General features: G+C 44.4%; 1 protein-coding gene across 1 annotated transcript in view; it reads right to left on the bottom strand.

Moving 5' to 3' along the window:
* The window catches only part of CPAMD8 (C3 and PZP like alpha-2-macroglobulin domain containing 8), a gene marked incomplete at both ends in the record, with an annotated part of 50204 nt that overhangs the window by 11185 nt on the left and 17099 nt on the right, over positions 1-21920 (bottom strand). The window contains 17 exons of the mRNA XM_082297687.1: positions 948-1035; positions 4021-4259; positions 4631-4693; positions 5073-5228; positions 6227-6363; positions 7239-7325; positions 7977-8142; positions 9968-10042; positions 10489-10645; positions 12104-12185; positions 15051-15227; positions 15774-15999; positions 16398-16696; positions 17371-17422; positions 17881-18023; positions 18607-18760; positions 19375-19606. Of these exons, the coding sequence (XP_082153813.1) occupies positions 948-1035; positions 4021-4259; positions 4631-4693; positions 5073-5228; positions 6227-6363; positions 7239-7325; positions 7977-8142; positions 9968-10042; positions 10489-10645; positions 12104-12185; positions 15051-15227; positions 15774-15999; positions 16398-16696; positions 17371-17422; positions 17881-18023; positions 18607-18760; positions 19375-19606 (2533 nt within the window). The remainder of the gene's footprint in view (positions 1-947; positions 1036-4020; positions 4260-4630; positions 4694-5072; positions 5229-6226; positions 6364-7238; positions 7326-7976; positions 8143-9967; positions 10043-10488; positions 10646-12103; positions 12186-15050; positions 15228-15773; positions 16000-16397; positions 16697-17370; positions 17423-17880; positions 18024-18606; positions 18761-19374; positions 19607-21920) is intronic.

The raw sequence follows: 21920 nt of genomic DNA, 5'->3' as shown, positions 1-21920 counted from the left end.
AGGGACACCCCAGGAGACATCTTGACAGCAGCTTCTGACATGGACTGTAAACCCCTCCAGAGGGCTTTTTCCTCCAAGAAAATGCAATGGTGTTTCAATTATAAAATAGCCAAATCAAGTGAAATCCTAGAGAAGATAAAGCAATGTACACTCCTCCTTGAATTAGGATATCAAATTAAACTTCACAATCATTCTACTTAAAAATTCTTTCCCCTTCCCAATATAATGAGATGAAGTTATTAACAGAAGAGATCTTTTAGAAGCAAAATATTTTTTAGCTCTTCACCATCTCTCAAGGATGCAAAGATTTTACACCTCTTTAGTTAAACAGCCTTTAAAAAAAAATAAATCTTTGCCACACTCACCCCACCAGCAAATGCAATGTTCCACGAAATGTTATGGGTTGTAATGAATGCAATGCTTCCACAAACATAAAGCAAAGCTCAAGATTACAGTTCATCTGCCCTAAAGGGCTGGCTGGGCACGAGGCACATTCTGTCCACCTCAGCTTGGCTGCAGGAAACACGATGTTCTCCCAGAGAGAAGGGGGGGGGGGAAAAAAAGGGCAAAAAATTCCAAGACACAGAGCCTCCAAAGAAATGGGATCCAGATGTTGGAGATAACACAGCCCACTAAGCAGCCATAAACAGCTCCTGTTAGAGCACATTTGCACTTCAGCTTTTCCGAAGGGTCTCAGTTAATTACTGTGCACTGGCTCAGGAAAACCTTGGCTTGGCCAGGCTGGGTTTGCTCAGGCTGCTCAGGACGTCTGTTCACTCATTTCAGAGACTTTTTGACATGTGAAATCTCTTCCTCCCCCTTCCCAATTTTAATTGCATCTTTTCAGCAGTGCTCTGACGTTCAGTGGCCTCCTCCTGTCCCTTGAAGGGAGCCCCTCCCAGTTAAGATCCACATCCCAGCCCTGCACTCCCATTCCATCCCCTTACCTGCTCCAGGCTCTCAATATCTGCCCGAAACCCCGAGAACAAAGGCACTTCCAGCACAGCCATGTTCGAGGATCCAGAGTGCAGCCATCTTCCCATGGGAACAAAAAGAGAGAAAGTGGGAACAAAAAGAGAGAAAGTGGGAACAAGCTCAAGATCCAGCTCAACGAATGAATGACTTAGAATCGAGAAACCAGCTTCAGAAGAAAAAAAAAAAACTATTAAAAGACTCTCTTCATTGAAGGGCTTGTGGAAAGCCAGATTATTTGGTTTCTAAAAATCCCCTTTTCTGCTTTTATTTAACAAAATTATGCCCAGCTCACAGAGGATAGAGGTGTAGGAGGTGTCCTGGCACACAGAGGCAGAAAAGCAGAGGGATGCAGCCCCTCTGGGGCTCCTTGCTTTCTTTTTCAATTAATCACTGAGAAAATGCGCTTGGCAAGAGGAAATAAACCCTTGGAGTAGAGGAAACTTCTGTTCCACCCCAAGAGGAGGGCTGTAGATGGACTGTGGTGGGAGAGGGATGTTAATTCCCAACACCAGGCAAGGTCATTCAGTCCTGGGGTTTCATAAACGGCTGTTTCACCCCTAATTGACTCTGAGAAAAGGGCTTTTGCTAACGAGTCAGCAAAGTCACTGCCTCTTTACTGGTGTTAAAGAGTTCCCTGCCTATGCCATCCTCCAGAGCATAACTGAAAACTCAGAAAACCCACTGGAACTGAGCTGTTTTAAGTGTGCACAGATAAAACCCCACACAGGAAGGGGAGAAACTCTGCTGGGGCCATTGCAAAGGTCTCGTTTTCTGCAGCATGGCAGAGGAATCTGCATCCTGATGCAGCTCCTGCAATCCCAGAACAAGGCTCCTTTTCTCTGCCCTCCCAGCCCTCCCTCCTTGGCAGCTCACCTGTTTGCTGTGCACCACCTGAGCGTGGGCCCAGCAGGGCTCATTAGCTCATGCCCAGCACTGAAAAAACACAGTTCCACAGCTTCCAGGACCAAATTTGCCAGCTCTGAGCTGGCTTCAGCAGGGCCCCTCTCTCTGGAGCCCTCTCAGCTCAGGGGGTGGTGAACTGGCTGAGGCTGGGATGCCACACCCCAGCCCAACGCCCACAGTAGCATGAGGTGGCCTGGGGACAGAGCCAGCTGGCTCTGGGTGAGGCTCTTCAGGGCTCCCAGGCTCCCAGAGACATTAAGCCTTGTTAATTCCCACCTAACTCCATGCTCCACACTCCCTAATAAATCATACGGGATCCCTTTGCCTGCGTTTCCCCAGTCTCTGTAATATATCACAGCTTTCTACTTTCCACCCTGTGTTCTCCCTAACCCTTCAAAAGTGCCCCAGGGACGTCACTGAGCATGACAACACTTCATTACATTCTGAGAACACCCTCAGCTCAAAATATCTCAGTTGTCATCCTTAGCTGCACTCCTCTCTTCACATTGCCTGAGCAAGATGATGATGGAGCTGAGAGCATCATTACAGGAAGGAGGGGAGGAAAGGAAGATTTCATTTGCTTTTGTTTCCTTTCCAAGCAATCCATCTCCTTGCACTGGGCTTCCTCTCAAATTTCTGTCTTAGCTCCAGCAATTCCCAGGGCAGAAGTTTCAGAACTATCAGCAGAGAGGTTGTGCTGATGCAGGGCAGCCTCCTCGGTTACAGGCACTGACAAGGCTGTAGAAAGATGTTTACCCTCTCCCTAAAACAGGCTGAGAGCCTGGGCAGGGGGAGAAGAGGTTGGCACAGTGGCGTGGTGGCACTTGGGGGCAGTGCCTCTGCCACAACACGGCCTTGTGGGCCAGGGGCAAGCTGGGCCAGGGAAAAGGTCTCATCTTCCCCTGGGGCACTGCAGCTCTGCTCAGGTCTGCAGTCTTGTGGCCTTGCCTCTGCAGGATGGAAGGGGCCAGAAACTGATAGGGGAGCCAGAATTTTCCGTTAAACTGATAAGGGGGCCAGAGTTTCCCACTAAACCGAGAGAGGAGCCAGAATTTTCCATTTTCCCAAATCACACCTGGGCCATTCACTGGACTTCTCCTGTTGGAGGTCAGTGAAGCAGCAGCCCCTCCCCTACACCTGCCGTGCTCCAGACCACAAACATACAGATTAGTTATTGATTTCTTGGGAATGGTTTCTCCTGTTGCACAGCAGGATGCTGTGAGCCCTCTTTATTTACTCTGCTTGTGGCTCTCTCTCTCTCGGGTCAAATTCCCAACAAACTCCCTAAAAACCCAAACATTTTGTGAAGAGATCAGCAACCCCTGGTGATTGCAGCACTACCAGGGTGTTTAAGGGAAACGTCTAAGAGCATTTAATACAGGTCAGAAACCATTCTTGCTGCTGTTTGTCTATAGCCAAGCTGTTTTCTCTCAATGACTTGAGTTTCATAATCTACAAAATGTGACAGAACTGCTCATGTCTCTGTAAAGTGCTTTGAGAGCTAGAAATGAAACTTCTGGATTATGGCATCTTTAGAAATTATTTTACATTTCTTTATATAGAAAAAGGAGATAAGGAATGAGCCTTTGAGAGCTTATTAACAAATATCTGCATGTATTGTGCCTTTACCATAGATTCCAAACTCGTACCATGGCAACAAACATCTTCTGTTAGGTTTTTGGTGTTCAAAACTGGACACTAAGGAGCTCAAATAATAAACTCAAGTCAGTAAGATTTATAAAACTATCGACACAATTAAGGTATTAGTTAACCAGCTGAATTTACCTTGCTCTTTGAGACTTTTAAGAAAATAATCCAGAACTTTTTCTTTTCATCCTTGTACAAGCAAATGACAACCCATTTGTCACCTTCAGGGTTTGGAGAGGCAATAACGAGACTCAGTGACAAAACCTCAAGGTGTTGTTCTTATTTCTCTACCTTTGATGCACACTTAGCACTGAAATGATCGAGAATGACCATGGAATGACTCTGTCCCACAACCCACAGGGGTGGCTGAAAGTTCTGCCTCACCCTACGTCAGATCCAGACAGTGCAGCAGGAGAGAGTTCGGTGCTTTTCCTGCACAGAGGGGCTGATCAGCAAACCAAACGTTCTGTGGAGAGCAGGACTGGCATTTCCTACCTCGTGCAGGTCTCCAGGATGACTTTGTACTCGCGGTGGTCCTGGTCTGAGGCTGGGTCCTCGTCGTCCCCCAGAGCCCTGTCCCTGTGCAGGGCTTCGGAGCGGTTCTCGTCCACAGAGCCCGAGCGCAGCGGGTTTGGGGCTTGGAGGTGCTGCTCTGACTTGGGCTCCTTCAGGTTCACCAGGAGCTGGAAAGCTGGTTTGGCAATAGGATCAGGCACATTATAAGTGACATCAATCTGCAGCAGGAAGAGGAAAAAGCAAAACAAATGAGGGAGGTTTATTAGAACTCCAGCATTTCAAAGCACCTGCAAATGTCCCATAAAGACCAGCACAGACACAAGATCTGTTCAGAGAGAGGGAATGGCAGGCACAGAGGCAACAGAGGCTTTACCACACAGTTCTATCTCTATATAAGCTGTACCAGAGCTGGTACTATTGCATTCTCTTCCATAAATTAAAGCAACACCACGTCATAGAACTGTTTTGGGAGAAATTCCAAGTGTAAGTCCTTCCTCGCCCCAAACTGGGATTACAAAAGCAGCACAACAGGCTGTGAGTACAGAGATCATCTGCTCCCGTGCTTTCTCCAGCCCCACAGCAACCTTACCTGCATCAGACAGCAGCCTTCACCTTTGGCACTCACAAACAGCCCTGTTGGAATACTGGGGATCTGGGGAGAATCCACAGGTGAGACACACACAAGACATGGCACTCAGAATGGAAATTAATATTAGATTTAGCTCTGTTCTGTACAAAATATCTTTACAAAGGACACTGCAGAAATGAAATGAACATGAATTGGTCTCTTCACCACCTGCACTTACAATGGCAGAGACAAACAGCAGCCCAAAATAAACATCAGGCATTGGTTATGGTGAAAAATGCCTTTAATTTGTAGTGCTGTCTCCTTCACAGCAGAACCCAGCCACAAACCCAGAGAGCCCCACAGGTCTCAATGTTTAACTTTTGCTTTTACCATCACTGATCCAAGCCCTCATTCAGAACCCAGCTCACGTGCTTTGAAAATCTGCCTGCACAAATCCACCTACCACTGCAGTCTGAAGGAGTTTTTTGTTCATCTTGTTGAGCTCAAATGTTTCCTGGTAGTCCAGGTTAGTAGAAGCCAAGGAAATGGTCAGGTTGACTCCTCCAACATAAGAAAGGATGGCATATTCAGCCAGAGCCTGCAGGGCCACACAGGTGTCCTGGGAGGTCAGAAGAAGGAGAAATCAGAACAGTGAAGAATACAGGAGCACAGTAAACTTCCAAACAACTGTGCTTGGCTCCAGGACGCAGAATATTCCTTGATAATTCACATGGCAAAAGAAACATCAGGTTTTGCTCACTTTTCCTATCAAAGCACCTGTGAGGACAAAGTCTGGGTTCGTTCAAATTACCAGTCCAGGAAGGAAGCAGTAAAGAGTGCTGGAAAGTTTTTCTTCTTAGCAGAACGCAAACAATTTCTGTCAGGAAGATGGAAACTCTGCATTGACACAGAACCGTGCCATAAATCAAATCCCTCCTGATGGGAGAGAATTTTCTAAAAGTCCTTGCAAGGAGTTTCAAAGATAAACCGAGACTTTTCCTTGGTTTTCAATGCTTCCAGACAGTTGTTTATTAAGTCTTATCAGAGGAACAGAGCCACTAGTGTGACCCAGGTACAGCATAGAGCACAGAAAGCAGGAGTGAGGGCTCTCTATCAAGATTTACACAGCCTTTTAAAGATATTTTAACCAATAGTTACTAAAAATGTCCATTATTTTCACTTTCCTACCAATTATTCAGTAACACAGGCAGGAACTGCAGAATTCTCTATCCAATCATTCCAAACTACTTTTAGTGCAGAACATGGAGTAGTAGAAGGAGGAGAAGAAGGTTTAGAGAACAACAACAATCCTCCATTTTGATATTTTTTACTCTTACCTATTTACTACAAAGAGAAGCCCAAAACCTCTACATTTTTCACCCTGTGGCAATCTTACATCGTAGTCTATCACCTAATTCACACCACTGTATTTTCTAGTTGTTGTCTGTTCGTTGGTAATTTTTTCCTAGGCTGGAGGCTAAAACAGTGTTGTTCAGGGAGGTAAGAACCCTTAAAAACAGGCAGAGAAATATTCTTGGCACTCTGGGTTCCTACACTGCATTCCTGAATGAACTGACAATGCAGGCATCCCAGCTACCTTTTCCAGAGGCAGCCCACCTGAGTAGATGAGAATCCTCCCAGTGCATTCCTTTGCTGTGAGAGCCATTTGACTACAGGGAGTGCAGAGGCCACGTCTCCCAGGAGTGTGTAGGTCAGAAGGGCATAAGATGTCATTTCCACTTCTGCAGAAACAACTGAAAGAAGGGGGGAATTAAATAAAATCATCTAAATACCACCTAGAAGTGAGAATCCAGAGGGGCCTAGAGATAGCTCTATGAATATTTATTAACTGAAAAATAATTTTAAAAAGTCAAGAGTCTGTAGAAATAAACACAGGGAAAGGGAAGTTAAAATGTCTGCACCCAAAATGCTTCACCTCCCTAAGATACCTCTGCTTTCAACATAAGCTTCCCTTCACACAATAGGTAACCAATAATAAAGATATTCACACAATAGATAAACCCCTTCTACTTGACTGTGTCCCACAAGTAATTCCTCTCCCACTCCAGTTCTATTCTGCTGCTGCCCACACTGTTGCCCTGTCCTGAGGTTTTCATATAATATCCAGTCAGATCCCTCTTGAACATTGCTGCACCTGCATCATATCCAAAGAGTCAGTGGCTTTAAGTGGCTTGAAAATTACAGCATCATTGCTGTGGCTTTGACAGTTAAAGTCTAGAAAAATCAGTTGAAGTGTCAGTGACAATCCTTAGGTCCATTTAAAAACACAGAGATAAATAGCTCCGAAATTAAATATATTTGCATTCTCTCAGTTTTCCCTTTCAAATTATTACTCCCTGATAGAATCCCATGTGGCTCTCACTCTTCTGTCTTTATAATGGGAGTGAAAGCTGACGAGACAGCTGGGCCTGAAAAGCCCATCCTCTCTGCACCTGCTCTCTCATTTATTCCTTCAGCATAACATTACCTGCCTTTTCTGAGCTCTCTTTCCTCAGACAGTTCCAGAATCCCTTGTATTGTATAAACAATTCACTGCAACACATGCAGGCTGGTGTGGCAGCTCCTTCCCTTTTCCCTGCCTTTGCACCACAGGTTCCTGCCTGATTACCTGATTGAGAGAGTCCATCATTAAAGCCCATGAAGGTGTCTTCGTCAGTGACAAGGGTTCCTGTGAGGCTCCAGTGTGTAAAGCCATCTAGGAGAAGAGGGCAGTGTAAAATATGTGTGTTATCAGAGCAGGAGTGCAGCTGAGCCTCTGTGCACAGGAAGGGTCAAGTTCCACTTTTGCCTTGGCTCAGAGGAGCTCCGTGCCCTGAGCTGCACTGTCCCTCCTTTTGGGCAACCAGCCCCTGGGCAAGGGGCTCCCTTTGGAATGACAAAGATGATTCAATGTGACAAATCAAGTAATTCTTGCATTTTGGGTTAAAATACACTGTCAGGGAACGTGAGGTGTTACAGGGCAAACTCTGTCACTGCGAGGAGAGCACTGCAGAGCCTCTGAACAACCTGAGATCACTCTGCTGGTTAAAGAATGGTGCTGCTGAACACCAAGGCTGTGGGGCTGATCTCTGTGTGGGCCATTCATTTATGAGTTGATCCCTCCCAGTTCAGGATATTCTGTGATTCTGCTGCACTTGCCTTCCCTCAGCATCAGCTGCACGTGTGGAGCTGAGCTCTCAGCCCTCTCCAGAGAGAACCAGGAGTGCTCTTGCCTTACAAAGCCAAACTGTGCCGTGAGGAATCCCTCATCCCCCAGGCCCCATCCTCTCCAGGAGCTCAAATCCAGCATTCAGGCTGTGTTTGCTTGTTCCTACAGGGGGACAGGCTCGGGGCTGGAGCTCAGTACCTTGGGTGATGGCCATGCTGTTCATCCTGCGCAGCGTCGCGGCCGCAGAGGGGCTGTGCAGCAGGGTCAGGGCGTAGGCAGTCAGTGCAGTCGTGTAGGGGTCTTCTGCTGAGTACAGGTTGGACTCCAGGAAGTGTTTTGCTTTGTCAACAGCTGTTCTTTCTTCCTACATTCAGGGGAAAGAGCCCAGACATATTTACCAGTCTCAGAAGATAGAATTGCTTTATTACTTGTTACATCATTCCCATAAAAACAAACAAACAACAACAAAAAGGCCAAACAAAAAAACAACAGCAAAACCTAATAAATTAGGAAAGGTACATTTTGCTCTCTGCAGAATGGCACTGATACTTACCCTAAGAAAAGCCATGCATCAAAAATTTAAGAAAAAAAAAGGAGCAAACAGCAGAGCAAGAATGATTTACGCTAACACTGAGACACTTTTCTGCCCCTAAAGCTGAAGAAATTCCATGTCCCTGCAAGGCAGCAGATGAACAGGGCAGAGGCGAGTTCTGTACTGTAGGTTTGATTGTGTTCCTGACACTCTGGAGCGTCTGGCAGACGCCAGAGGATAATAAAGGCCAAGGTTCCCAGGGGTCCCTGCAGCCAACAAACATGTTTTATTAACTCCCCCAATGACCTCACCACGCAGGAACGTGGCTCTGATAATTTATAGAAACAATTTAATTGGACTTGATGTAATTTGGTTTCCTTTGATTTCCCTGTGGCACTAACCTTCTCCTTCCTCATTTCCTAGCTAAGATCATTAGGAACACTCACAAATCTCCTCTAGGAAAACCATTAGGATCCACAGAAATTGCACTTCTGGGGCTGCCTTGACACACAGCAGCCCAGAGAGAGCATCACATCACTGCTCAGAGGGGGACACTGCTGACAGGGAGGCAGGAAGTTACTCCGTGAGCTCTGCTTGCAACAGCAGCCTGGTCTCACTCTTCAGGCTCCACAGGGATGGATGAGGAGTGCTGAAGTTATCAGAGCTCCTGAATGGGCACAGGCTGTTCTGACACCTCCACAAACTCATGGCAGTGTTGTGCCTGAACGGGCCCTTTTGTCTGAGAGCAGGTCACCAAGAGATGCTGCAACACCCACTACCCCTCCTCTTCCCATTTTCCAGGCAGTTCTACCTGTGCACAGCCACCACTGCCCTCTCCCTTGGCTGAAGGGCAAGGGAACATCTGCAAGGGAACATCTTCCCAGTCCTAGTTATTGGGAATGTGCAACTATAATCTCATCTAAACATCTCCATTCTAACGAAACTGCATGCTGGCAGAAACCCATCAGAGGGCAGGAGCACTGTTTTACCATGACTTTTAAGGAGGAATCCCTAAAATGCCAGCTGTACTGGAAGTTTGGGGTGTTTCTTCCAGCAGAATTGGCCATTCCCACAGAGCTCTTTCTCTTTTTTGCAGTGTTCCTGCTCTGTCTCATTGCAAAGAACAGAAACATTTTTCTGCAGAGCCCTCGATCCAGCGCATTGCAGGAGCTCAGCTCTCCAAAGGCACTGTAATCTAACAGCAGTAGCATTTTGGCCACTGCAGCCAAGCCAGACCACAAGAGTTCTCTGGATCCCCAAGTTAAACTGCTTTTAGCACCAAGCCAGGATTTCTGAGTCTCTACAGGCAAGAGCCCAGGATCTGCACAGGAAGCACTCACAGCTTGAAGCTACAAGGCAGAAAACACTTTTTGTGGTAATTTCTGGGAGAGGTTGAGGGATGGGGCTGCAGGGAGGTGTTTTGCTTGGTGGAATAATCATGAACTGATGGTTGAAGGGTGGGAGACCACCTTGAACAATTTCAGAACAGATCCCTTAATTTTAGAATAATCCCAAGGCTTTCCAGCAGCCTCTCTTCCCTGGATGCTGTCAGTCATTCTAGAGAGCACAGAACCTCTGAAGGCAAACAGCAGCAGAATGAAGTTTAAAAAATAGAGGAGAGAGAATTTTTAGAGCTGTTTAGCTGAGCTTTTGTTACCTCAGAAGTGACACCTGTTTCCAGAAGAGATGCAACCACATAAGCTGTCAGGGAGATCTTCCCATGGATCCCACCCTGGAAGGGCAAACAACACAAACCACTGGATGAAAACTAGAGAAAAGGACACTGGAGGAAAAAAAAGACTTTGAGGCAGTACAAAGGATGTGTTAGAACTAGAGGAGAAGCTGAAGCATCACCAAATTTCTTTTGCTTTGCACACAAGGAGTACAAGATTTAGGAACCCAAGCCCACACCGGTTGGACCCAGGACTCGGCTGTCCCTGGCAGTGACCTGAGGACACATTTAATGCAGTCTTTGTAAGACTTCACATCTTGCTTTCCATCCTCTGGGGGCACCCCACAGACACTTTCTGATAGACCCTTTTGAACTGAAGTCCCAGGTTCCCCCTACAGCATTCCAGCCTTTCAAGTGCAAAATTCATATTCAAACTGCATCGCTTCGTGCTTTGATAATAACTTCAAAAATGCTCTTGCTGCACATTGATCCTGTGTGGTTTTTACCTGAATGTCCTTGTTTAGTATCCTGCCCATAGCAGGGAAAGAGCCGTCCTCTTTCTGGTGCTGGATGATCCAGTCTTTGGCAGCTGTGAGCTCTTTGGGGTCAATGAAAATAAACCCACGAGACTGAGCAAAGGACTTGAGGACAAAAGCTGTTAACCTGTAAAAATGAATTAATCATCTTTCCTGAGAAAACAAATTCAGAATAAAGTATCTGTAAGTGAAAATTAACATTCTTAGAAAGCACAAGTTTTTAAAAAAATGTTTTTGGAAACACTAAATATTTGTGTTAAAATGTTCATGGGACATAAAAGCACCTGAACACTGTTCAGGCTTTTGATAAGAAAAGGATTAAGGTTCAACAAACAAAATTGAAAAGTAGAACTCAAAGATGTGTTTATCATGATTATGGCACACTCTGAAATATAGCTCTTTTTGATAGGTGCTCATCTGCCCAAATGATTAAAGTTTTTAAGCTAAGAATCGATATTTTAAAACTAAGAATCAATATATTTCACATAAGAAACCCAGATCCTTTCCTAAAGCCTGAAGCTATGTTACACTTTATACAGAATTAAGACTTAAGAAAGCACCAGAAGTGTTTTTGGAATTCTAAACCTCTGACAACAAGTGTGAGCACTGGCCAGCTTTGGGGGATTGAGTCATTGCATTTACAAGCCCCTGAGGAATGGGAGGGTAGCAAACACTGCTGCCTGGCAGGGGATTTTTCGAGTGTTGAGTAATTCTGTGTCACCATATTTCACATCCAGGGACTGGGAGATGCTGGAGCTGAGATAAAAGTTCCCTATCTTAGGAAGAGTGAGGCAGCAGCAGCAGTGGTGCTTCCCTGGCCATGAGCTGGGGAGGGAAATCAGTGAAAGCCCAGACACAGAGCAGATGGAGGAGGCACCTGACAGCACAGGCAGAGGAATGAGAAGCCCAGGATCTCCACAGCTGAGCCCTCGGGGCTGGGCTGATGCCACACAAACCTCGAAGGCCGTGGGCTCCTGGGGGGACACAGCACTGACCCCACAGTTTCAGAATTCTGGCTCTCCCGTTGTTGGGCTCTGAAAGGTCCTGCACGTATTCCCAGAGCATAAATCCATCCAGTTCCATGCAGCAGGGGATGGAAAGCACACGGTATAAGGATGTCTTTGGGGGGGTTTTGAGCTGGTTTTGATGGGTTTTTTACCTACCCTGACAGAAGCCTCTGCCACTTGTGGAGACAGCATGTTTCCCTGTATGTGCTTCAGGTAAAACTCCATTCCCTAACGGAATTAGGTGCTTAAATACCCATAATTGCTACTCCAGTTGCAGATATGATCCTTAACTACAGCTTCTGTGCCTGAAGCCTGGACCTGTTTGCAGATTTGACTCTCCTAACTGCTCCTGAGTCCTGAATCACCTACAGCACCTCTCCTAATGTAGTCAGAGCACTCAGCAGCGCTGAACAGCAGCTCTGCAGTCACTGAACATTATTGCACTATTTCTGTTCTCCACTGTGTGTGATACCACGAGAGCAGCTGGAAAATTACTCCTCTTTCCCAGCCAATTGTGTATTTTCCCCGTTTAGCAAACACTTAGCACTTTTCTAACTCAGTTTTAAATAGCCACTCACCACATGCTCCCTGATGAGTCCCTCTCCCCAAAAGCACTGTATGAGCCATCTTGCCTCTTGTAGGTCAGCTGGCGCTGGTAGCCTGGAAGTCACAAAAGAATTGGGGGAGTCCAAGATCTCCTCACACAGAGAAAAATGAGTGTTTAAAGTGAATGAAGACTCAGACCATCTGGCAACTTGTGTAAGGGATTCTGCTGCCCGAGGCAGCTTCTTACTCTGCTGTGAGTGAGAGCCAGCTCTGTGTGCAGTTTATCCAGCAATCTGCTCAGGATAACATCTGGGACACTGCAGCTCCTGCCTTTTGGACACTGGAAATGCTAAAAATCTGATACTTCTCTGAAAAAAAATGCACTATCAAAAGGTTTTTACTTAAGCACACAGCCACTCTCCTTCCATTTTACTTCCATTTACAAATGAAAATGTTTTGCCTGTGACATTGCAGCTGGATTCAGACTTTTCCCAAAGCTGTTGCTTGGAACAACTTCACGTAACATAAAAACAACAGCTGTGATCTTAATGCACGTGAACACCTCCCAGGTGCAAGGGCTGTCCCAAGGCTTGTTTTAGACATCGTTATTAACAAGGTGAATGCTGAAGAGAAGAACTCTCTCCTGGAATGTCTTCTAAAGTTGAAAATGAAGAAAAAAGTCAAAATGCTCTTTCTACTTGGAAAATAATTTGCTTCTCAAACCTGTTTGTCTATAACCATGAACTGCCCATCCTAACACAGCCTCCACATGGGTGAGTACACAAGGCACACTTAGATAAAGCTCTAAAACACCCATTGGAGTCAAACACTCCAGGATGGATATTTCTGATAAGGAAAAGCCTGATCTGCAAGAAGATTGTGTCAAAAGACATTCAATGCCTGCGAAATGCTGCAGCACAGGAGAAGGTGTTATATTCCACACCTTGTGACGTTTTTATGGGAATGGATCATTGTTTCATTTCCAGAGGTGGAGTTTCTCTCCTGACCCCTCTGGATACAGGCAGCTCCTCAATCCCTGAGGAAGGGCTGCCCATGACTCCCACACTTCCCAGTTGCTCTGTAGCCCCTCAGTGCTCACAGGGAATGGCCTGAAAAGTGAGAGGAACGAAGACCTAGAGATTGATGATGCTCTTGGTGCCACCACATCTTTGTTTGGTGGTCTTGGGATAGGTACAGATACGTGGCAGAAAGCCAAGTAATGGTATTATTTTTTTCCTCTTCCAAAAAATAGGTGTTAAATTAAATTAAATTGCCTTTTTTTTCCCCCTGCAGGCCTCAGGTACAATCTACTACTGAGCACTTCCTGCTAAACAGTTCCTCAATGTTCATTTCCAGTGTGTATAAGGACACATTAAATCCTTATATTTTATATCACTCTTCTCATTGTTTCTGTTCTTCTCTTTTTGGGTGTTCATGGTGCCAATACTGCCCAGGCTGTGGGTTTGAGCCCTGTATGGGCCATTAATTTCAGAGCTGGTCTCAATGCTCACTTTGGGTCCCTTCCAACTCAGGAAAACTTTGTGATTCTGTTATTTTGAGCTGAATTATGCTTCATCGCTCTTGCTGTTATTCTTCTTTGCTTGTTGGTTGGTAGTGGCGCAAACTTTATGCCTTGCTTGCTCTTCTGAAACCTCCTCTTTTCTAAACAACCCTCTGCATGCTGGGACTCACTGGAGAGGTTCCCCTTTCCAGTTTTCCCCTGTTCACCTGGGGTTTTTTTGTGGGAAAGCAGAAAAAATGCTGACTGGTTTAGCCCAGGCCACTTCTAAAGAAGAGGGAATACACGGGAATTGTTGGGTATCAGCACTTTCCATGATGGATGATTAAGGGATGAAGAAGTTTTCTGGCTTGGTAAATCACAAAAGCCTTCTGGAGTGAGCATTTCCCATCTAAACCTTATACTTGGCAGGGCTCCAGTAAACGCAGAAGGGTTTAAAACTCTTGGGGGTTTCTTCTGTAAGGGTTAATTAGCAAACAGAGTTTGGAGCCAAAAACCTGGAAGGTTTGCAGATTCATAAAAAGAAACAAAAGCAAATGATGTTGCAAAGGAAACACTGACTTGGGCCATTAACAAATTCCCTTTGCCTCACTGCTCTCAGCAAGCACAGAGAATTACAAGTGGAATGACTGGAGCCAGGCAAAGGAAGCAGCACTGGGCTTTTGCTGCTGAACACAAGAAATATCTCACATATTACATTTTATATTTATATTTTCAGAGGAGAACCACCTAACCCTGTCACCTCTGATTTCATGACATGACTATTGTCTGACTCATACACAAGAGAGCTTTGTCCCTTTGGGTCATTCTTGTTTTTAATGATCTCTGAATTCTTACTTGTCCTGAGAATTGCACTTAGTTATAAAACTATTTTGCACATGGCTCTTCTGAAAACAAATGCTGAGAAAAACAGTGCAAAAAAAAAGAAAAAGGTTGTTTTGAGCTGCTTAGTAAAGTAGGACAGGACACTGAAAGGACAGATAACCTAGAGCCATATAATGAAGGTTTTTAACTACACTGGATGCTAAATTTTGATTTTTGGTATGCTGTTACAAAGAAAATACTGTTAAAAAAAAGTCCAGAAAAGAGCCATAACTCTAGTGACTAAAGGCTTGAAAAGACAATTTATGAATAAAGCAAAAACCCCAAAATATACAGATTTTTACTAAATTTCATTTTCCTTTACTTTAAAAAATTTTTAAACATAGAAATCAGCTAAGGAAAAAAAGATAAAGATAAATCAATATGCATCTGAACTGGGAGTTACTGAAGGGACACACAAGTTACATATCAAGGGAAAATATCTTGCCATTAAAATCTGTCAACTTGTGAGATTATCCTGCAAGAAATGATGAATTCTCATTGCTTGGGCTATTCTTGATGAAAAGAAATGACATGACAAGTAAAACTTCTAACTCAAAGCCTTTTCTCCATCTATAAATTCACTTGCAATGAGTTACCTTGAACAAGGTAATCAGTAGCTTCAACCTCCACCTCGTGACTGAGCTGTTTGGTTTTCTGCAGGTACTTCAGGACAAAAACATTGGGAGCAAAATGGATCATGTTCTGCTCCCCACAGCCAAAGGGCAACCTCAGCAGGTTGTCCAGGTTGTTCAGTGTAGGACCCATCACATCTCCTGTTTGAGAGAGAGGGGACATGTTCAGGATCAAGCAATTAAGGTTTACTTTTGGTGTTTTATGATTAAAACCTGACTGCTCTAATATCTCCTGGCTACCACAGAGTCAGCTTAAATAAACCATAACATGAGTGGGAAGTCCTTCAGCTGTTGAGTCTCAGCCCTTCAATCTCTTGTGGGATTAAGGAAATTCCACATTTCAGCCTTTGATTATCCATGACTTCCCAGTTCAGACTAATTTGGAACATGGCACAATCTGTGATGAGGATGATAATGAAAGAAATACTTTGAACTGTAACAGGCAGTGCCCCTGCAAAGCCCCTCACAACTTTAAGCTGCTGAGAACCCAAACAGGCTTCAAACAAGTGACAAAGAAACCCAAAAGAATTATCTGCCCCAGAATTAAGCAGGGATAAACCTCTCTTTAAGTGCCTGTGTCTATCTTATCTGGTGTGCATTACTCAAGTACTGGTCAGAAGTAACAGCTGGAGCATCTGTTCACATTTGATAACGGGTACCTAAGTGATACCTCCTGATAATTGATACCTATTATTGAAGCCGTAGCTCTTTCTGATCCTGGAATTATGTTGTGGGGAACTCCAAGAGTAAATGCTTCATTGTGATTTTCATCAGTCTCTTCTTTTCTCCAAATTTTAAACTCTCCCATTGACCCCCAGCCTGTGGAAAAGCCAATGTACTTCACCTCAAGCTGTTTGGGGACTGTCCACTCCACAATAATAGATTCGTTTAGCACCCGAGTACCGTGGCCAACCTGAAAGGGACAAGAGACCATGGAGTTCCAAGAGCCCACACACGTGGAGTCACTCTACCACGTGTGCTGGGACACCTCCTAACTCAGATGTGCATTGGAGATGGAGCAATACCTCTCTCTTCCCCACCCACAAAGCAATCCAAGGAAGTTCAATGAGAATTCCACAGGCTTGGCCTTCAAGGCTTTCATCACTAAAAACGTTGAGGACTGAGGTCCTGAGAACACAGCGGTGGCAAAAGCAGGTTTGTTCTGATCAAAACAGCCTGATCAGGGCTTCAGAGGGAAAAGGCAACAGGAATGAAGCTCCCACCTTCTACACCAAGGAAAACCTGCTCTGTGTGTGCCCACACTCTGTTTAGAAAGGGAGTCCCAGACCATTGCTCAGATGAATCCAGTACCTGGATAACTCCATTTTTCCAGCTGATCCAGAAGCTGCGGAATTCATCCCAGGAGAGGATACCAGGTGTGTCCCTGCTGGCCACAGGCTCTCCCATTTTGCTGATGGAAATCCAAGTTTTAGTGTTTTGGTGTCCCCCGATAACAATCTCTGTCATCTCTGCCATGTCGTGGGGACCAGAGGACAGGGCCAGGTGAGCATCGTTGTGGGCCTTCACTGCGATGTCAAAGTGGCTCATCTGGGCAGGTTTCTGCATGTACTGGTACTCGTATTTGTTAGGTGTGGAAATGTGTATTTTCTCTAGTCAGAAAAACGAGGGAATGCGGTAAGAATTAGAGCTCGTCTCACGGACATCAAAAGTAACCCTTGGCTGGTAACTGAAATTCAAACAAACAGACTTTTCCTAAGTACATGGGGTTTCTGCCAGCTTCTTTTAAAGTGTTAAAATACACACAGATGCTTCTTCTCATCTTTTATTTTTACCCCCTTCAAGGCAGAAGATCCTTCAAGCTGCTCAGCTGAATTTCTTATGAACTCAGCAAGTGATTTTTCAGTTCTAATCTAGTGGTCAAAAGCATCTCTGTTTAGCTACTGGAGCCAACTCTGAGCTATCCAAATCTCTGGCAGAAAGGACAGACTGATTCCAGAACTGAATTTTAAAACACCAGCTGAAAATAAAGTACAGTCCCAGTTACTGTCCACAGTGCTGAATACTTAAACTGTTCCATAAAGTAAAGGAATTTAATGGCCATTTCCAGAAATCACTTGGGCAGTTAGAGCAAATTCATAATTAGCCAGCCAGGTAAGAAAGACTCTTTATTCACAAGTTCTTCCTACACACCATAACTCATCAATCACAGAAAAATGGAAACAAAGATTTTTTTAAATTTTTTTTTTTAATGAGATGAAGCCGAATGTTTCTTTTTAAAACTGAATCAAACAAACTGAATATCTCATTCAGATCATGAACTTACCATTTGGGCAGAAGAACACACTGTAGGTGTATTCTCTGGACAGTCCCTCTGGCTATAGAAAGACAGAAATCCACACATAAACCACAGGGCTTGGATTAGCAGGAACAGATTCTAGTTTTACTTGGAAAATATAGAAATTATATTTGCTGCTATACAGTGGTTTATATCCTTGATAGAAGAGTGATGGCACAGTGTTCTGTTAGCTAGAGATGTGCTAACCACTGCCAGAGAACCTTCCATTTGATCACATTTCTTAGATTAACTGGGCAAGCTTATCCCATAAAATTTCCATTCCTTTTTTTCCTGAGCAGTACTGAAGATTCACCAGAGGAGCTCTGAACCAAAAGGGTTCTTTCTGTCCACTAAAGTACTACTAAAGCTGATTATTTCCAATCTCTCGAACATGCCACAAATCAACCTGAGGATCTTCATAAACCTATTCATGTTTGATTTCACAATTTGCCCAAGCATTTTTTTTTCCTGAATGACCATAATTTTGTATTTTCTCACCTCAATAATGACACTGCTGCGAACATAATCCACTCCCACGGGGATCCTTTTGTCCATGTAAGAGTCCTCTGAATGTTTGCCACTCTTTAGGGTCTGCATCCCCTCCTGACAGCAATTGGTCCCACCGTAGGCAAAAGCTTTTGCTAAGAAACAGAAGGGAAAAGCAGCAGAGATTTTGAGATAGGAAGATCTCTAGAAGTTAGAGATCTAAACTAATTAGAAACAGCTGATTAACAACACATCAAGTGCTGTAATTACAACTCTCTCATACTCCCTTAATCCATATTTGAGTGATCACATCTAAAACTAGGCAATACTTAGACAGTCATGGGGCAAGAGAGAAACTCCTTCCTACTTTTCAGTGTTGCACAATTTTTGCTGGGATTAGTTGTTGAAAGACACACAGAATTTGTTGGTTTTCTCTTGTTTAAAGATTTCCCCTGATCTCTTCAGGGAAATCTAACAGGTCCAGCCTTGCACGAGCAAATATCACAGCAGGAAAGCTGATGACCAGAGAATCTCCTGACGTTTGTTTGTACATTCTGTGCATCACAGGCAGCGAGTTTGTTCCTACAATAGATGAGGTTGAAAAGCCAAGCTGGCAGCAAGTGGAACAGAGGAATTGGGGCAATAGGGAAATAAGAATTTTCTCCTGAGAGACGAATCAAAAGAAACACTTGTAAAACCCCTTCAAGCACCAACAAGCTGGTTTTAGCTGTGCACTACCAGTGATGTTGCTCAGGCCCAGCTCGTTGAAGGACAGAACGATGGAGGTGGGTTTGGCTTCCCCGGGGGCCACACACTTCTTCCTGGTCAGGTGGTGCTTCCCAGGGTGCCCAACAAACTTGATGCCTTTTGGGACAGAAATCTTCACGTGGACCTGCAAAAGTTTTGGGAATGTCATTCCTTGGAAATGTCAGCTGCAAAGCCAAACTGATCCATGTGAAGGAGTGAAACCTGCAGAATGCTTCATAAAAATCACAGAATGCAGATTGTTCACTCTTCAAATAGCCATGGATTTGACTGAGAGCAGTACTTTCAGCTCAGCAATTCTACATGTATTTCTAGGAGATGCTGCTGGAGTTGGGCAGATGGGGAGTGTGAAAAGAAGGCATCAGGGGAAAGAGGATTTCTTGGGGAAAAAAAAATTCCTTCAAAATAAATTCAAAGTATTCCTTCAAAATATTTTTGGCAGCTTTTTGATTATGAAGGAAATTCTCCTCTGTGGTTCAGCATGATCTCCCTTATTGTCTTCCCCGTATTTTTCAACATTTGTTTTCCTGAAGTGCTGCAAGACACTTCAGACTACTACACGTGTTACTATAAATAAAGCAGCGACATTTGAATTTAAAAAGCAATATTTATCTTTTCAAAGCGCCTCTGCTGACCCCAGCTCTGTGTTAGCCTGGCACCTTATCTACTGTGACCTGTAGATCACCCACCAGCCGTGGTGATAACCCAGAATGGAGCCAGGAGTGAGAACTGAGCTGTTACCTCTGCACACAGGGCCAGGTAGTTGTAGACAGTGAGAGGGATCTTGGTCTGCTCGCCCCGGATGACGTGGTAGGGCAGCGTGAAGTCGATGAAGAAAGGTTTGAACGTCTTCAGCTCGGTCTGGCTGGCAATGCCCAGCCCCTTCTCCTCAGACAGAGCCACGGCCTCCGTGATCCACGTGGTGATGGAGTCGGGCACCTCCACGTGCAGCTGGGCTTCCCCTGAGCTGTTACTGCCAAGAGAACACAGAATGACTTGGGTTCATCACATTAATTACATGATTTTTAATGATGTTAAAGCGCACACAGCCTAATGTTTTGGGGAGTTCCCTTATATTTGTAAGATAGGATCGTCTGCTTTGAGCCTTACAAAAGGCTCAGTGTTTTTTATCAGTTTTGAGACCTGCAAAGATTTACAAGCAGCAGAACAGCAAATAGTTGCTTCTGCAGAGCACAGATGAAAAACCCTGGATGAAAAACTTCATTTGCAGCCTCATTTTAGAGTTACTTTTCTTAGAGGCAAATGTCTGCACTAAGTAAAAAAAAAAAAAAAAAAAAAAATCAATCTAAACAAAACTCTAAAACAAACCTCAAAACCTAAAAAGAAAGACAAGAAATAATCCCAGACTGAAGTTCTGGATAAAAACAGTTCAACAATAATTGATTTAACAGCTAGTGAAATAAAAGTGGTTTTTGTTGGAGCTCATTGTCCCTGTGTCCACTGCCACACTGCAGACTCTGCTTGAACCCAAGGACAAATGAGAAATTTTCTAAACATTGAGTTCAGCAACTGCTTGTTTTGATTCAGAAACATTTTGGTTTGCTGGGTTTTGGAATGACTGACTTAGAAAATTTCCAAACCTATCATTTTCTTCCAATGAGGATTGAAACTAATTATTAGCATTCAAATCTCTCAGTATGTAGCTTTCCTGTGCGCACCACAACATGCTGATATAAACCTGGTATCCTCTTCCATGTTTTATAATAATGGAAATTCAGTTTTGTTCTTCAGACTTTGCTAAGCAGCTTTGGCCCTGCCTGGAACAGAAAACATTTCCTCTAACACAAGAACAAAAGCTATTTCATGGCTCAGCTGGCAGGGTGATTGGTGCAGTTGTGAGTACACCCTAAGGTTGTTTTCTCTCAAGTTCTTATTTATTCCCCAGAGCTTGACACACATGCTGCCAGCTCTGTAAGCTTTTGGGGGCATGGAAAATGAGAATGGAAGGTCTTCAGAAGAAGCTCTGCAAGTGTCCAGCACGACACACTGTCCTCATCTGCAGAGGTGCCTGATGCACACCCAGAGCACACCCAAAAGCTGCACTTCCACTGCTTTTCACATGGAAGTTGTTCACACTTGAGGCACCAGTGAAGCACCTTTGCTTTGCTCCTCTAAATCAACTGTTTGCAATCCTCAGTGAGCCTGAAGCCCTTGTGCCTGTCAGGAGCCAGGCAGCTCATCAGGGGCTGATCTGTGTGCTTGTATCACAGAGGATTAAATCAATAAAAAGTGGAGATCACTGCGCCTTTTTTGAGTTCAGTCAGACTCCAGGCACTGGCCAGTGAATGTGGTTCCCCCAGCTCAAATTCCAGAGGGAAAACCCTTGGGAAATACATAGAAATGTGGAATGGTTTGACTTGGAAGACACCTTAAATCTCATCCCATCCCACCCCTGCCATGGGCAGGGACATCTTCCACTGCCCCAGGCTGCTCCAAACTCTGTCCAGCCTGGCCTTGGGCACTGCCAGCGATCCAGGGGCAGCCCCAGCTGCTCTGGGCACCCTGTGCCAGGGCCTGCCCACCCTCCCAGGGAACAATTCCTTCCCAATACCTAATCTAAACCTTTTTAAAGGTTAAAATTATTTTAACTCCTTTTAAGCAGACTGGTTCCCTAATACTTAGGTCCTCACCCTGACTGGAGTAATGCAGCTGATACCTGCACTAATGTTCAGCCTGAGGAACAGGCAGAAGGGTGTCCTGGCTCCAGGACTGGCAACATTCCAGCCTGTTTAACCGGACAATTTGTTGCAGCTGATGTTCTTTCCACTGGGATTTCAGCCCATAACCAGCATTAACATTATTTTCACACATGAGGGCACTTACTCTTCTGGGCAGGGGGCCAAAGTACACACTCATTTCCAGCCATTAGACCCTCCAGCCAGGCTCTAGGAATTTTTAGAATTGGTTTGGGAAGTTGACATTAGGCTTTTGTTTCTTTTTTTTTTTTTTTTTGAGGCTTGTATATTATAATTATAAATGGTAGAAGAAAAAAAATAAATTCTTCCTGTTCAAGAGAGTGGAAATTAAGGAATGCTCCAACTCAGTTGTTTCTAATGAAATGAAGTGAAGAAAATGCAATCTGCAACTTTTTATTCCACACTCTCCCACTTATAATTAACTGCCCCAGCTTGCTGAGGCCCAAACGGGCACTTCTGGAATTCTTTGTGTATTTCTACAAAGCATATTTCATGCTCAATTGAACAGATTTGAATACACTTGCTCCAAGTTCCTGTCAAATTTAATTTATAATCATTTATTAAGAATGA

This window comes from Coloeus monedula (genome assembly GCF_965178545.1).
Source record: "Coloeus monedula genome assembly, chromosome: 27".
NCBI classification, from domain to species: Eukaryota; Metazoa; Chordata; class Aves; order Passeriformes; family Corvidae; genus Coloeus; species Coloeus monedula.
The sequence above is the reverse complement of the archived record's forward strand: the minus strand, read 5'-3'. Positions and strand labels throughout refer to the sequence as shown.